This window comes from Cryptotermes secundus, unplaced genomic scaffold, assembly GCF_002891405.2.
Source record: "Cryptotermes secundus unplaced genomic scaffold, Csec_1.0 scaffold142, whole genome shotgun sequence".
In the NCBI taxonomy this organism is placed as follows: Eukaryota; Metazoa; Arthropoda; class Insecta; order Blattodea; family Kalotermitidae; genus Cryptotermes; species Cryptotermes secundus.
This window is the reverse complement of record NW_019743148.1, coordinates 579,578-597,399: the sequence shown is the minus strand read 5'-3', so window position 1 is coordinate 597,399 and position 17,822 is coordinate 579,578. Positions and strand designations below refer to the sequence as shown.

Below are 17,822 nucleotides of genomic sequence, written 5' to 3'. Positions count from 1 at the left end.
GCTTCATTCTGACTAAAACCTATGCTGATATAGGGGCTAAACATTCAAGTATTAAAACATATACTCGTATATTAAGAATTCCAAAATGATCGTGCATGTGAAGACTGGAAATGTACTGTACATTAATGGCCGAAGTTCAGCATGCAAGGGTGTGTTTTATTTACAAAGTATATTAAAGCATTTTACATGGCGTGGTTTTTGTTTCTCAGGGCTGTGACAGAGTATTGCTATTTTCTGGGATGTAATATATATCTGTTAAATTATACGAGGTACAACCCATAGGACAGTAATCTTCATTTTATAGAGTACTCCAAGGCAAATTATGAAACATGATAAATAAGCTAATATATCCTGAACATCTAATTCAAATTTTAAGCATCCTTTATGAAAGCACTTCTATCGAAACTGACAAGAGAGTAAAACAAAAGCCCGTTAATGAAGGGGTGAGACAAGGTAGCCCTGTGGCACATTTAGGGTCTATATTGATGTAGTTGTACGTTAGTGGCAGGAACGATTAATGTTAAGATGGATTAGTTGATTTTAAATGGGATACTGTTTACAGACTTATCAAGTTTTATTGCTTAAAGCATGGTAATATACAAATAGCTATTCATTAATTAAAGCACAGAATAAGTACATACAACTTAGAAACTCATAATTAATGGGATTTTGGAGAAAGTACTCGAAGATGAAAAATAATGATAAATAATACTAATATTTAACAGTAACGCGGTTACTGCTGCAATGTGTCATGCGATTATGATAAGGACCTGATTAATATGTTATATAAATTTCAATATAGGTCAGGCTGCACTGACACTAACAGATCAGCAAAAAAAAAAAATCAACAGAAAAACTCAATTAAAAGTTCACGCAAAAGTATGGCAGTCCTAGTATTAAAATATAAAAATTGTGATTTTGAAACATGTTGGGAAACTTTTGTGTCTTTGTACATAACAATATAACATCCAGTGAATTGTGAAAATTTTAAAACAAATAAAGAAACCAAGGAATAAAAATATATTAACACATCTGCATAGAGCCAAACAGAATATCTCAGAGAATTATAACATGCATCTGGTTGGCCATACAGATGGAGGTCATCCTAGAAAGTGGGAGGATTCCTTGTATATCAGAATGCACCAGATGATAACAATATAAGTTAACAATACATTTTTGTACAAGAGATATGATTTATATGGGGAATGGAGACAATGGTGAACTTTGTGATTTGTATGGTTTACTTGGAACTGCAAGGATATTTCGAGCAAGGAAGACTGTGATTCAAACATAACTTGAACAAGAGGAACACGAAATGATGACAAGAGTACAGGTGGGGAAAAGTATTAGAAATCATTGCTAGTATTACTCATTCAATATCCATCCTTCCTGCCATCTGAATAATTGCAAAACAGACTAAACTGATTCATACAAACTTCTCCACAGCATCTATATGTACAAGGTTGGACCAGCTGCTTTATTTCCTGGAATACAGGTAATTTTAGATGACATTTCTTTTAAAAATGTATCCCATGTGTCATAGTTTTACTTTTCATACACTTGTCACTGAAAAATAGATCAATTATAAACTGCAAGTTAAAAAAGGCATCAACTTTATACTTCTTAATTTCACAAACTGAAATAGAATATCTAAAGTCACTGAAGTGTTACACAAAATGTGCTAATGTTAATAACAATGATATCACAACGAATTATGATTCTGTCACATTTGAGGTCCAAAGGAGCTGTGGACTATTTAAGGATCCACAGAAATGTATGAGAACTCCAGCAGACTGATAAGCCATTACACATCTTTCAGTTACTATAACAAGAATGCTAGATAATTTCATAAAGCACAAAATTAAGATTCGAAAGTGAAAGGAACAATCTTAAATAAGTTTTCAAATAATAAATTATATATTATGTCACGAGTAAATAAGACAAAGTATTTCTGATGTCACTTTACTAATTATAGTTTAATTATTTACATAGGAAGTGATCAGTAACACAGTAAGTATGATCACTGAATATTCCCAAAATATCCTACTACAAAACTAGAATTACAACTCATAAAATCAGAGTTGCAGGTCAACAGACTATGAAGAGAATATCTTATTCAATTTACATACCTATTTCCTGAATGAATATTTACAATTTAATATTGCTAAATATGCTACAACTTACTATAGATTGAAGGCACAAAACTAATAACTTCCTCTAGGAGATGAAGAGTTAGAGGTAATCAACAACATTATTTACCAAAATAAATATCCCTATTACAACATTTATTTTCCTATCAGCTCAAGCTGGATGTCTTCCCTTGACTTTCCCTGAGTTTCTGGAACAAAATATATCACAAATGCAGTTCCCAGTATACAAACAAAGCAGAAGCCACCATATGTCACTGCTGGTCCGAAATCACGATTTACTATTGGAAACAGTTTAGTGACTGCAAATGTAAGACTCCAATTTAGACATGCAGCCATAGAACTAACCCATACCTTTGCTTCAGTTGATAGCAATTCAGCCATTATTAACCATGGTAATGGTCCAAAACCAATGGAAAAGGCAATGATGAATGTATTTACAGCTATTAATGGAATCCACCCTGCCCATGACACATCCACATGATTATTCTGCATAGTGAAATGGAGTGACAAAACCAACAAGCTCACAGCCATACCTAATTCAGAAAGGATAAGTAAAATGCGTCTACCTGCTCGATCAACTATTAGGGATGGTATATATGTGGATATTAGTTGCAGTATTCCAACTATTATAGCACAGACAGATGAAGATAAACTAGTACCAGCTTCATTAAATATGTCTACAGTGTAGTAAATAACAGCATCAATACCAGTCAACTGCTGAAAAATCATCAGGCCAAATATTATTTTGACAGCTTTAGCTGTTGGGGATGTAACAGACAGATCTGCAATGTATTCCTTAAAAACTCCGCATCTGGTGTTTTCGGTGACTTGTTTACTTTTCTTTGAAAGAGAATCATTCACAAATTTTTTCATCTGATTTAGTTCACGTTCAATATCAATGTTTTTCATTTTACCTAGACCACGAAGCCAACACAGTGATGTTTCAGCTTTATCAGTTTCACCTTTGGAGACCAGGAAAATTGGAGACTCAGGCATCCAAAAGAAAGTAACAGCAAATATGGCGGGAATGATGCAAGCAGAAATGGAAAGCCACAAATACGAGTCCAGGACGCCGATAATGTATATGTAGAGAATGCCGACATTAAACATCATGTCCATATTGACGCCTAAAGCGCCCCGGACTCTAACTTCGGCGATTTCCTCGTTGTAGAGGGGTGTCGCCACCGTAGCAGCCCCACAAGCAACACCCAAGATGAACCGAGCAATGTATAGTGAAGGCACCTGTCGACAATAAGAAGAGCAGATTTAGAAATCGTAAAGTGAGATGGGCACTATGGTAGTCTCACAAGCAACACCCAAGATGAACACAGCGATACAGAGTGAAGGTGCCTGTGGACAATAAAGAGAGCACAATCAGAAAAAGTAAAGTGAGGTAGCCAATGTGGCAGCCTTATAATCACACTTACGATGAATAAATGTAAAGCGAAGACACCTGTCAACAATTAGAAAAGCACATAAGAAATTATAATGTGGGATCATGACTGTGGTGCCCCTGCAAGCAACACCCAAGTTGAACTGAAAAATGTGTGGTAAAGGCACCTGTTGACAGTAAGAAAAGAACACCAGGAATTGTAAAGTGCAGTGGCCACTGTAGCAGCCCCACAAGCAACACCCAAGATGAACTGAGCAATGTACAGTGAAGTCACCTGTCAGCAACAGGTGAATGAAACCAGGGACTGAAGTGGGTGGTCAGTGTGGTGACCTCAAAAGAAATATCCAAGATTATCCAAGGAATGTACAGTGATGACACCTGCCAAGAGTAAGAACTACAGAGTCATAAACGCAAGCTGCCCAATTGCACTTCCTTCTTCATTGAGAGACAATAACACACAATGGTATCAGCGAAATGAAACCATGGAATATTGTGGCTGAGTGGTCAGTTAATGTACTTCATATTGTCACATATCAGTGATTAGACTAGAGGTTTGGGATGATAACTGGATTTACTGGACGTTTATAATCTGTAACTAAAAATTATTACAGCCCTCGCGCTAATTTACACTCTTCACATCAGTACAACTACAGCACGCGCAGTCTTCTGTTATTCTGTCGTAGCTAGTCGTTGCTAGGTAGTGGCTGCTAAAAATGGAGATTCTTCATGGCCATCCACGGAGTGTCACTTCTCCCTTGCAACTCACGACTACTAAAGCCAGAGTTGTGTGTTGATTCGTTGTTGTGGAAATCTGTTTACCATGTCGTTGCCTAGCAATGTTCGCCTCTTCCTGTTCCTCTATCCCAAATTTCAGGCGGAATGTTACACTGCTTCCACTTTAAGGCTGCTAGTTCGGAGTAGCCTACAAGTGTATCGCCGTTTTTTCGAACGGACGTGCCTGTGACGTCTGTGATCGTCCTGGTGAACGGCACCTCAAAGTCGTGCTGGCTCCAGCGCTTCTTCTTCCGGTCTCCACGGCGTGCAGCCTTCATTTCACGAGGGTTGGGTCTAGCACTGCTATCCCCAACTGTTTCCTCCTTAGGGCTGCTAGTCTCGAGCGTCATGGTCTTTTCTTGGGCGCGCTTCCCTTAGTGTGCTTCTGGGACCGGTGGTCTCGTCGTCATTACAGGCACCTCCATTGAGAGTTGGACCGGTGAGCTCATTTCAGCTTGATGGGCGGCCCTGGAACCCGTCCCTGCCATAAGATATGACTTGTCTCCTATTCGTCCATAGGCGTTAAGACTGTCATGGCTGTGGTTTTCCGACATGCTGAGTGTGAAACGAGGAGGCGGGAGTGATGGAACCGATGCCATCTTCGTTCCTCCGGTCTTCAGTGAGGTTTCTTCGACTGGCCCCCATGTATGGCTTTTTTTCTTTTCTTGAAAGGCCTTCATCTTCTCTTGGCCGGCTTCCACCAACTCACGAATTTATCTTATTTGGACAAGCAAGCATTCCATGATTTGCTTCAATCTTATACTAATTTCCTTATTTTTTAAACAAGAAGTTCTGGGAAGAACTAATGGCCTGCTTTCCTTTGATACAAGGACAACTTGAAAAACGACGCGTCCAACAATTCGTATATGGTTGCGTGTGCATTAGTTGCCGCGGTAACGTTTTACTGAGCCGTTACCTAGCAACGATAGGAGATAATCATATAGACACAGATTGGTGGGAGGGATTTATGAAATACGCCGTTGAGATGGATTCAGATGCCATGATATACATAACATGTTTCATAAAGATTTGTACAGGATTTGAAAAGTGGATAGGGGGGATACACAGACACACAGACGGTGATCTTATAAACCTATTTTTTTTTTCAAAATAAGGAAAGCAGAATAAAAATAAAAGTAGGCTTCTGCGATCCGTATATTATTTTCCACTAAAGAAAACAGGTGCAACTAGCAGTTTCGCGCGCGAAGAAGATTATTATCAAAGAACATTTCAGTAAATAATATCGGAATTCCTTAACTCTCTTACGTGATTTTGTAAATCAATTCTCCTGTCCTAGTGCGCATGCTTGGTCATGTTTTACGCAGAAACTGCCTTCTAAAAGAAGCTATCGAAGGAAAGATAGATGGGCGGATAGAAGTGACAAGAAGACGAGGAAGAAGACGTAAGCAGATGCTGGATGACCTTGGGGACGGAAGAGGATACTGTCATTTGAAGGAGAAAGCTCTAGATCGCATTAAGTGGAGGAATTGTTTTGAAAGAGACTGTGGACCTGTCGTCTTGACAGATTACTGATGATGATGAGTAAGGATGCAAAAAAAAAAAACCGCTCAACAAATGAATAAACTGTAAATGATCGCGTTCCAGAGGAAGCTTCGACTGCGGAACTGCAAATCGGTTCGAACAACGTGACACTTCCTAATTACGATAACGGAAAATTCTACTCCCATTTTCAAAATTGGCACAAGCATGAGGCCACAATAAAATTAATTTGATGTTGAAATGTTCCAGCTAAATTTCAAATGGAGGTGCCAGGTGCGCGTTATACTGGCCTGAGAGGTACACTTTGTCATATTCGACTCCTTTCAACTTCTATACCTGCCCGAAAAGTTTCCAGTGCTTACTGATCATGCACGAGGTTGCATAGTTGGTTGAGGCACTATGCCACAAGCCGGAAGGTCGCGGGTTCAAATCCCGATGAGGTCATTGGATTTTTTCAATTTACCTAATCCTTCCAGCCGCACCATGGCCCTGGGGTCGATTCAGCCTCTAACAGAAATGAGTACCAGGAATCTTCTTTGAATATTCTAGGGGTAAAGGGCGGCCGGTGGGTAGGGCTGACAACCTTACCGCCATCTATGAGCCGATTGTCTAAAAAATGTGGGAACCTCAACATCTCACAACCCTATGGGCCTCCACGGCCTGTTACAGGGATACCTTTACTTTACTTCTTTTTTTACTTACTGATCTTGCACAAGCTTTGTCAGAAGTACATATGTTTGCGAACAGTTCTTTTAAAAAACGAAAGCGGAAGACAGAAAATTTATAAATCGACTCGACGATAAAGGACTGGAAAGCTGTGTCCGAGTTTCTGCTTTTCAAATGCGTCCAGATACTAAAAACTTGGTGGTGGTGGGACAGAAACAAACAAACAAAGCGATGAATCTGATATTTTTTCACATTTAAGAAAGTGCAAATACTAAAAACTGTATGAATATTTTTTTGTCTCGATACTAACAATTCCCGTCGCATTATTAAAGTTTCTTTCAAAAATACGACTTTCGCTGCTATCACTTGGCTTGCGGGCCGCACAGGGTTTGAATGTCTTCAAATTGGTCCACGCGCAAAAGAAGGTAGCTCATTACTGCTTTACTGCGTATAGCACGACACGGAGAAACACTCGTTGAGACGAATGAAAGCAACGAACATAGAAGAATAGGTTACCATGTGATTTGTAATGGTTTGGTATAAATAACTGCACACACCTGCAACATCAACACTATCTACGTGTTTTCCTTCGTTAATGACCCAGTGTTGCGTAACAGGATAATGACATGGCTGTTCACGATTAACAGACGCCGCAGGTCTATTTTTTCTTTACTCATGTTCCCAATTTGGAGCATTGGGCTCACTTATCAGTTTCATGATCATTTTACAGATGGCAGGACTCCTTGGACGGGTGATCAGCTCGTCACAAGGCCTCTGCCTTAACACAGTACAACATAAACACAGAATAAACACATACACATACCGAACATCCATGTCTTGTGTGGGATTCGAACCCACGATCCCAGTTTCCGAGCGAGCGAAGACAGTACATGCCTTAGACCGCTCAGCTACCGTGACCGGCTCGTAGGCCTATAAGCCAACAAAATTGGAAAAGAAAAACTATTAAAACTATTGTGATATACATGTAAAATCATTAATAATTACTAAGATAATCAAAATTATGTCACAGTGAAAGATTGCGTGAGAAATGACGCAAGAATCTCTAACATCTCATACTCACGCATCTTTATAGGAGACACTTCGAGCCATTACAATTCTTATTACGTAAATACGTAGCAAGGCCCATCAAACTTAACAAGTTTGACAGGAGTCTGACTTTACATGTTTTGATCACTACTGCTCCTCAACAAAAGGCGTAGTCAACACCATAAAGAAAGAATTTACATACGTGATTGAAAATATGGTGTCATACGTCGAATTATATTAGCATTATATAACTAAAATGTTAATGTAGTCATATTCTATATTCTCCTATTAAACTTGTTACACTTAACGACATTGCTACTTACCGATGTTCGTTCACAGATTTAACTGTTCGAATCCAAATTCAGACAACGAAGTCTTTCTTGTCTTCACACTACCAATTCAGAAAAAATACTGTCACGTGTATAAGTGACTAAAGACGGTGTCTGGAATGGCAACTGGATTGCCTGAACACCTGCGGATCGTAAATGTTGCGCTACTGATAATTCACAAACTCTACAATTCACTACAGCACGTACTAAGTCTTCTCGGTCTGCTGTATCTTCATCGATTGTCGCCTGGTAACGGCTTCCAACGCCGTAGCTTCCTCAACTTCCGTGTTCATGCCCTTACTGGCCGCCGACTGTCTCAGAACTAACTAAATTCTAAGCGGCCTCCGTAGTCTAGGGGTAACGTTCCCACCTCATGACTCAAGGTACGCGGGTTCAAACCCGGCGGAGGTCCTCGAATTTTTAAGGGCGGAAAAATTCAGGGAACAAGTCCTCCGGGAGGGACTTTAAGCCGTGGGTCCCGTGTCGTAGATTTACGGCACGTAAAAGGACCTCATGTCTCTAGGAGACCTCTGAGCTAAATTAGGCAAAAAGTTTCCCGCCCAAGTACTAGTTTCCAATGCCTCCGGTAGATGGGGAAGTATTAGGTACGGCTTCCAGAGGAGGGCCGACCTCGCTGAGAGAAAGGGACTAATTATCAGATACCACTGCCAGTAGAGGGGCCAAACCTCGCTGGTAGAAAGGGGCTGATAGCGAGCACCAGTACCGGTAGGGTATGGAGACAGTAGAAATTAAAAACGGGGGATGTACAATAGACTATTAGTCGCGGTGCATCGGGAAACCCACCCCCTCAATACTGGATAACTGGGAACTGAATTCTAGACTTGTCCTGCTTATATCACCTCGGCACGGAACGTATAGAAAACACCACTCCCAACAATACTTCTACTATTGCATCATGTAGCTATCTTAAGGACCGCGTAGAGAACACCGCCTCCCATTTACTCCATTGTTACGTGTTACGAATTTGTTGTGGCCATTAACTAGTAACGGCCGTAGTTTACAGAGCCATGCATAGCAATGGCTAATGCATAGCTGCTTATTTTGCGGTCGTTGCCTAGCAACGGGTCTACATGCCACATCATCATCTAACCACGATACGACGTTTGATCATTTTAGTAACGGGAAACTCCTTTTCTGGACCGCCGATGTTGAAAATTGTGTGTGGATTTACCTCCATCCATACAAACATCTTTCTGGTGTAATGTTAAAGGACAGGGACAAACTTACCTTTCAGTGTCACAGTAACTGGCAAAGAATCTCAGTCAGTCATCCATATGTAACATTCAGGACTCCGCTTTTCTGTTAGTGATGATTCTATTCGCAATTACAATTGCCCAGAAAATCGAAAATGTCGGAGAAGTGCCCTGTTTTCGGATTTAGATGTAATTCTTTGGACACATCTGCATAATTTCTATCTTCTAAATTATAATTCGCCAGTCACGGTAGCTGAGCCGTCTAAGGCGTGCACTGTCTTCGCTCGCTCGGAAGCNTGGAGGCGATACGTTCCTCCGAAACGTCGGTTAACACCACTTATACACGGTGCCAAATCCCAAAAGACTGCTTTCTTCTCAGACAAAGGTTTGTTTAACAGGGCTTGGACAGAACTGAAATTCCGTTAAGACATCTCCCGAGATACGAANAAGTGAACGGAGTTCATGGAGGTAGACCTAGGCCCACTGGGGCTGTAGTGCCAAGGACAAAAAAAAGATAATTCAGTGTGAAAAACGTCTGTTTCGAATGGAGTGTTTAAGGAAAAGTAAAAAATTGTTAATTTTAAATATTACAGGCAATCGCTCAAATTAAATATTTATTTTTAACTGTCGGTGGCTCAAGACGTAAGCAGACAAAGGTTTGTAAGATTTGTTTCTTTCACGGCGGTGACTATGAAGAAAGCAGTCTTTTGGGATTTGGCACCGTGTATAAGTGGTGTTAACCGACGTTTCGGAGGAACGTATCGCCTCCATCTTCAGGGTAGAAGAAAATATAAGAATTCTGCAAGCGAAGAGACCGTGAGAACCGNNNNACTGGAGGCGATACGTTCCTCCGAAACGTCGGTTAACACCACTTATACACGGTGCCAAATCCCAAAAGACTGCTTTCTTCTCAGACAAAGGTTTGTTTAACAGGGCTTGGACAGAACTGAAATTCCGTTAAGACATCTCCCGAGATACGAAAGTAGAAAACAAAAAGAAAGGAAAGGAAAGAAGAAAAGAAAAAAAAAAGGAAGAAGGTAATGCTATCCCTGCAACAGGCCGTGGAGGCCCATATGGCTGTGAGACGTTGAGGATCCCGCATTCTCCAGACAATTGGCTCACAGATGGCGACGAGGTTGTCAGCCTTAGCCCCAGGAAGGTTCTTGGTACTCATTTCTGTTACTCCCAAGAAAAGCTTAGGGATACGAATGTTCTCCGTCATCTGGTGCAAGTTTTACATTCCTGCCCTCTGTACAACCATGGACTTAAATTTCTTGCACTGTTAAGTAAGTTCATAATATTCAAAACCGGATTGCTGGTAATTATTTTAAAAACAATCTACATACCGAATCTTGAGCAATGATGATTGTCATCCAACCCAAAAGCAAGGGCACAGTCAAAAACAGCAGCAACTGTCTTCGTCCTATGATATTCGCCAGATAGCCTGCCGGCATGGCTCCAATTAGACCTCCAAGGGGTGCTAGAGATCCGATCCAAGAGGCTTCGTCGTCGGTTATCACGTGGTGGAATGAGTCGTTGGAAGAGTTGTATCCTCGTGACAGCTCACAGTCCTGCAGGAGAGGCAGTGCCGGTGACGTCCAGCCATCAACGGTGCCCACACATACGGCAAAGAGTGTGGCTAGGGGACATAAGAAATACAATTATAAAATATGCTGACATAGTACTAATTTTATATAAATATTAAACTGTCAATATCTGTCAATAGTTCAGCTCCCTATAAATATTTAATTGCATATACAGAGATCATCTAGCATTGTCAGGAAAGCGAAATCTAGTGAACTACCACAGACTGGGCATGTGGCTAGGATGCAGGAGATAAATAACGAAAAAAAAAGAATGTTATTGGGGGGTTGAAATCTGTCGAAAAACATCCACCTGGAAGACCAAGAAGCAGTTGCGAAGATAACATTAATATGGACTTTAGGGTGAGAGGATGTGAGGGTCGGAAGAAGGTGGGTGGGGCTTTGAGATTAGCGGTGTTGGATATTCGGTTTCGGTTAACAAAGTGTCAGCAGGTGGGGCTTTGAGATTAGCGGTGTTGGATATTCGGTTTCGGTTAACAAAGTGTCAGCAGGTGGGGCTTTGAGATTAGCGGTGTTGGATATTCGGTTTCGGTTAACAAAGTGTCAGCAGGTGGGGCTTTGAGATTAGCGGTGTTGGATATTCGGTTTCGGTTAACAAAGTGTCAGCAGGTGGGGCTTTGAGATTAGCGGTGTTGGATATTCGGTTTCGGTTAACAAAGTGTCAGCAGGTGGGGCTTTGAGATTAGCGGTGTTGGATATTCGGTTTCGGTTAACAAAGTGTCAGCAGGTGGGGCTTTGAGATTAGCGGTGTTGGATATTCGGTTTCGGTTAACAAAGTGTCAGCAGGTGGGGCTTTGAGATTAGCGGTGTTGGATATTCGGTTTCGGTTAACAAAGTGTCAGCAGGTGGGGCTTTGAGATTAGCGGTGTTGGATATTCGGTTTCGGTTAACAAAGTGTCAGCAGGTGGGGCTTTGAGATTAGCGGTGTTGGATATTCGGTTTCGGTTAACAAAGTGTCAGCAGGTGGGGCTTTGAGATTAGCGGTGTTGGATATTCGGTTTCAGTTAACAAAGTGTCAGCAGGTGGGGCTTTGAGATTAGCGGTGTTGGATATTCGGTTTCAGTTAACAAAGTGTCAGCAGGTGGGGCTTTGAGATTAGCGGTGTTGGATATTCGGTTTCAGTTAACAAACTGTCAGCAGAACAGAAACAACAAATGGAATGGATGCAAATAACAACAACAGTTTACTTTAATATAAGAAGATATTAACATATTTTACTACAAGCAGTGTACGTGGTAATACGATTTTTAACAGAAAGCATGACAGGTACTGATATAAATTAAGATATTTTCACAACAGAACTAATAATGTACAAGTAATCAAAACTCCTTACGTCTGACTATATCCAGGTGCACCTGACGATGGCCGATATAAGCCCGAAATATGTCGGGTAAATAAAATAAGTAAAATAACTACGAGGAATTCCATTTGACGGTTTTACCTGTTAACAAAATTATATAAAATGGGGTTTAAAACGAAACATTGAAGCAAAATTGTATTTCTAAAAATGTATATAATCTTATGGCATTTTATACTGCTAGGCTTATAAGTCGGGCAATGTTATCTCAAGACGTCAGAAACACTGACCGAATAAATATAAGTCCAATGGAATATACGAGGGACAGTCAGTAAATAGGTCACAAATGGATATAAAACGTAAAACATGTGATATCTGAACCTAGAAAAAGTATTCATTTCTCGACATATCCTCCACAAACATTGATACACTTGTCCCATTGGTTTACAGGTGCTTCCGCACCTGATCGTGAATTACGTGCGACTTTCCAACGTCGTTGAAAGAATTTCTCGACCTGGTTGTGAACCGCCTTACAACGACAAACATTTCTCATCGTAAACAGGAAATATTTTTGTATGAATATCCTCTGCATTCAGTCCGTTTGCCCATAAAAATCTCACAATTGAACGCTGCTCTTCGATAGTACACACTCAGGCACGGTCGCCATTTTGACTACTGAAACAAACTTCTGCTACCTAGACTGTCATGAAGCTGGTCTGTGCTGCTACATAGTGATACACATACAAAAACCTATTACGTCCATTACAGCTATTTTACTTCCATTTTCAATTGTAAGATCGTAACACTATAACTGAGGAGCTGTTTCAAGGAAATAGCGGCTCCGGCCTAGAAAAATGAGATTAATGACCGTGGGGATCCGTTGTACTGACCACGTGACACCCTTTATCCGCAAAAATTGGCATTAACTTTGCCGACAAGAGGCGGTCGCTCGGTCGGTATAGTTCGCTTGCGGACTACTGGCCACGGAGTGTTTTTTCTTCTTTGTGACCTATTTACTGACTGTCCGTCGTATTAATGAATTCTGGCCAAGAAAATTTTTTTAGAAAAGTCTTAATAATGTCCGCAATAATATTTGCAATTAATATTTTTACCAACACCCATTTTGTTCCCTGCCAGACTTAGTCCGACAATATATACAATTTTACAATTGAGAATTAAGTATATAAATCAAAATGTTTTGAAATAGTGAAATAAACCGATGTGAAGAGAGATAGACTCTGGGAAAATCAGATTCCAACCTAGCGGAGGATCGAGATCCTGAGATGGAGTTACGAAGAAGATATAATGGATCTGTTGGAGGATCACATGGAAATAATCATGAACAACAAACAGTTACAAACAGGAATACACATAATAAATGAATGGAAAATGTCATTCGCATGCGATGGATTTTAATGTGAATGTGATCTACAATATCAGACCTCCTGGTTTCTTTTTGTCTTAAACATATATGTGTAACACACATTTAACAGCTTTATATTAGAAATAATTATATAAGGGTTATATAAAGATCTTCTTAACATATAATTTACCTAAAGTTGCTGCTAAATATTGAGGCCATTTTTTACTGTCCTCGAGCAGATATTCTGTCGACTCTACCCCTTCTCCGATAGGCTGTTCCATTGTGGAAGGTACTTGTATTTCAGAGTGCGTGTTGTCGTTTAGGTGATGAACCACATATGCAGTGGTTCTCGAAATACTTCCGCTACAAAACAAAGGGAAAGATCTTTAAGACACATGAGCATTCTCCTCCTCAGTGGCTTGTGCATGAGGTTATGAGGTTACCTCTTCTGAATTCAACTTCTCAACTGCATTTCTCAAGAAAGAGCAAAGGTAAAGGCAAAGTTGCCACTGTTCCAAAAGCACTCCGGCTCGAATGCGTATAGGGGGCATGGTGGCAAAGCTCTATGCATTCTCGATATCGGTATTACACGGAGGCGAATGGTAAGCTTGAGACCCAGGTCCACTTTACCTCCATGGAAAGTGTCCCCAGGAGTAACTGTTCTTTCTATGTTAATGTCTCCATTAGTAGAGTCTGAGAAAGAGAAATTTCCTCATGATCATGTCATTTAGTGATATACAGTATTCACAGCTCATTTACGATGGAACATATTTCTATTGCTTGCTTTTTATTTGTGGTTCATTTCAACTCGCTGTCAGTATCTCAGATTGTATGGCGACGTAAGGCAGGAATCTGGCGAATATTAAACTGAAAAGGACATGAAAAAGAAAGTCATCGTGATCTAACTGATGTACGGGTAATATACTGCCATTTTCCTGGAAAGAATGAGGAAAACTGAAAATTTTCCATCAGAATAGTCGATGTCCTGGCCAAGATTAGAACCGGGCACCTCACAAATACAAATCGGAAGCGCTACTACTTCTTCCACCGAGTTGTTATTGTTAAAATAATAATTATCATTACTTTAATTATTGTAATTATTTAAATGACATTAATTAGTTTGTGTGTCTTTCGTGTGTGTATATTTTTACTCGTGCTTATTCTGAAATTGACCACTGGGCTGTTAAGTCAGCAAGTAAATATAAAAAGAATTTAACCATTAGTAGGGATAGCTCAGTATAGTCACTGGCTGTGGGTTGCATGACCAAGATCCGGTTATCGGCCACGGCAGAGACTTCTCTACGCTAGCGACACCAGAGCGTCTCTGGGACTCATTTGATAGATACTGGAGACCCTTCACCCCTGTGAAACTAACCATTCGTCTGCAACCAATACTGAACTTTGACTCCCTAAACACCTTCGTGGAGAGTTCCTTTGGTACAGTAGCAACTTTATGCAAATTCAGTAAGTCGAATTCAAGAGTTAATATAAAACACAGCGATTACCTGTACCTGTCTTATAAGAATGTTAGGCCAACGGTGCCGCCTGGTGCCTTGGAGGTGATTATTATATGCATGCATTTACATCAACACTCATTGGTACTTATTCATTTTTATTTACGCACACTGCTGGTATCTCGAACAATATGGAAGTACTGCACTTCATCCGAAATGTGGGACTGTTAGGGAGTCAACCAGGAACGGGAACACAACGCACAACAAAGGACGGTAGGTATGTAAGTGCTGATAAGGCTCACCCATTAATAAATGAATAAATCAGTAAAACGCAGATAACACAGTGTCAAATAACAGGACGCTTACTCAAAAATAAACTGTAAAAGACGTACAAAGATTAGATGGGGGCCTAACTTGAGGCACTACCCCAAAATTTATCTCACACAAGATTGAGGAACACCACCAATAACGTTAGTCTCTGGGACGAGATCCGAACATGGAACCTTCCGATATAAAGCACGGGTACTACCCACATGACCGTGGCGTCTCTTTCGCAATTATGACTTCTGCCTACGCACTGTCATTGTCGTCATTGTCAACTTCAGAACGCTTGAAACGGCGCTGCTATAATTATTGAGGTTACACGCAATGCAGGTTGGGAAGATAATAATTAGTGAAAGTTAAACAGGATTTGGAAGGACCCCCATACACGCACAGTTTGGCCTGTCCCTTTCCTTCCCCATAACGCGCAGATAAACCGGCAGGCTCCATGCCACGGTCACGGTCTTCCAGCCTATATTGCCGAGTGCAGTGCAGTCTTGGTTAGTTGTTAAAAACTTGTCTACAGTTGATGAACTGTTTGCATATGCAGCTATCGCGTGTGTATTGCAAGTTATGGACCAAACAGTGGTTAGAAAGAAACCCGTCCAAGGTCTCTTCTTGGTCTACCAGGAACAACAAATCTTTGTAGTACTGTAATGTCGTTGCCGCCACCGGTGATGTCGTAAGCGTGGTCTCTCGATGACAGCTAGACGTCACAATGTCGATGCCTCAGGATGTTATAGACTTCGACGATAATTAGGGATAGTCACGGAGACTTGTAGGTAGGCAAGGAAATCTAAGTATTCTTGGTTGCAACAAGAGATCTCGCTTTACTGAATCAAACAGACCAGCGTGGTGGAAGTACAAAGTATAAAGTTTAACTGTAGAGAAGCAGAGCTTCGCCCTCTATAATGTGACCAGAAGATCTGATCCCGTGTGTTTTCACACGTGCCTTCTTATAGGACCAAACTGGGCGTTGGCTCACAGGAATGCACTCACATCTCCCCTCCAAAATGCATTAGGGTCAGCTGTGCATTAAGGTTACAAGAAACAGAACTCTCAGAGCCTTAGCCCGAGCGTGGGAGAGAGCTTTAAGTTTGTGTCTCAACCCCAGATTCCTCCTATAATGCGTTTAAAGTGCAAAATACAATTCAAAATGTTACACATAAATACACGTAAGATGGTTTCCTTATTGGAAGACCCGGAAGGAGGGTCCTGACAGATTCATGGTAATGGACCAGAACTACTTAGGTTACTTAAACCCTTGTCTAAAAGCTTCCTCAAGAGTGTCGCCTGTCCTGGCTTGCTATACTGATTACACATGGTTTCCTGCAACCCTCGGTCCGAGGTACACTCTTGTTCTTATAACATTACAATAGTTACAGTGGCTTGTTAATCACATTAGTATCTTCATTATACGTTACCACAAATGTTATTACTTATAATATTATTCACTACTACATTCTACGTTTCCCTATATTATGGTTACATGATTAGTTGACATTGGTTTCAAAGTTAACAATTATTAGCAAGTTACATACATCATAACATGTATTACACATTACAGTACCACAATTTCGGGACATGAGGTCTTCGCTACTCATTCCAGATTTCTTAGCCATCAATACTTTCTTCCGTTCCTTTCTCAAACTGCTATGTAGATTGTTGATCTTTTTCAACACAGTTTCCTTGTTAGCTTGGGGATCATTTGTTTTAACTTTTTTCGTCAGTGTTGAATAAGCACTCTCTTCCTTCTCACGGTTGTGATTTTCTTTGCTCTTGACCTTCCAAATAGACGGATGACCACGAAATTCTTCAATAAATTCCAGTAAAAAGCCCGTCGACCATGTCGCCATAGCACCAACTACAAAATCACGGTGCAAGTTTCAACGTTCTTAAGAAATGACACACAACGCGAAACAGTACTGAAGAACACGAGACAGCAGCAACTGAGCGATTGGCCTTCCGGTATCATCACACACGTGCGTTCCGCCTGTCACATGCTACGTCCTGCAGGTAGAACTGACGGATTTCCAACAGTCCAAACGATTGGCCGGCCGGCCGCACCACACACATCAGTTTTGCCTTTCAGTCTTCAACTGTGCAGGCCGAACGGGAGGCCAAACTGCGTGTGTATGGGGGGCCTACCATAGCTCAAGCGGTTAGTCGCTGGCTTCCCACCGCGGCGGCCCGGGTTCAATCCCGGGTCTGGTCAAGTGGGATTTGTGGTGGACAAAGTGGCGTTGGGGCAAGTTTCCTCCGAGTACTTCGGTTTCCCCTGCCAAGCTTCATTCCACCAATTGCTCCACAATCACCCTCACCTATCATCTGGGGCTGGTACAATAGGCCAGAAGTGGCCGCAGTACGAGGGACTTAGTCCCACTCCACTAGAAGTAAAAAAATAATTGGGGGCCTAATGACATTGAGGGAAACTCCAAGATCCTCAGTCACGATGTCCGGCATCCGGCAGAGACTGCAAACGGGTAGCTTTCGATACAATTCTAGATCGTCACAACAAATTTCTTGGAGTTACTGTTGTCATTACGTGTATATTTTCCAAGTATATCACTGATAGATAGTCTCTATATTCCAAATGTCTTGAGGGGCTGAGGCCATATGAGTAGTAAACCAAAGCCAATCAGACGCAGGCTTGTTCTTGTGTGTAAACCATCCGTAGAGGGGAGGGTGGACCTCGCTAATTTTGCAGTAC

General features: G+C 41.1%; 1 protein-coding gene across 8 annotated transcripts in view; it reads right to left on the bottom strand.

Annotated features, from left to right (window-relative positions):
* Positions 1-202: 202 nt before the first annotated feature.
* LOC111873758 (facilitated trehalose transporter Tret1) overlaps positions 203-17,822 on the bottom strand; it is a 186,858-nt gene continuing 169,238 nt past the window's right edge. For 6 of the 8 annotated variants that reach the window (XM_033755199.1, XM_033755195.1, XM_033755196.1 and 3 more), the window contains 3 exons: positions 13,528-13,700; positions 10,420-10,712; positions 204-3,392 (listed from right to left, as the gene is read on the bottom strand). In XM_033755199.1, coding sequence (XP_033611090.1) covers positions 2,286-3,392; positions 10,420-10,712; positions 13,528-13,618 — 1,491 coding nt within the window. In that variant the 5' untranslated portion in view covers positions 13,619-13,700 and the 3' untranslated portion in view covers positions 204-2,285. Of the gene's footprint in view, positions 3,393-10,419; positions 10,713-13,527; positions 13,701-17,822 lie in introns of all 8 variants that reach the window. The other 2 variants (XM_033755194.1, XM_033755201.1) reach the window with 2 other exon arrangements.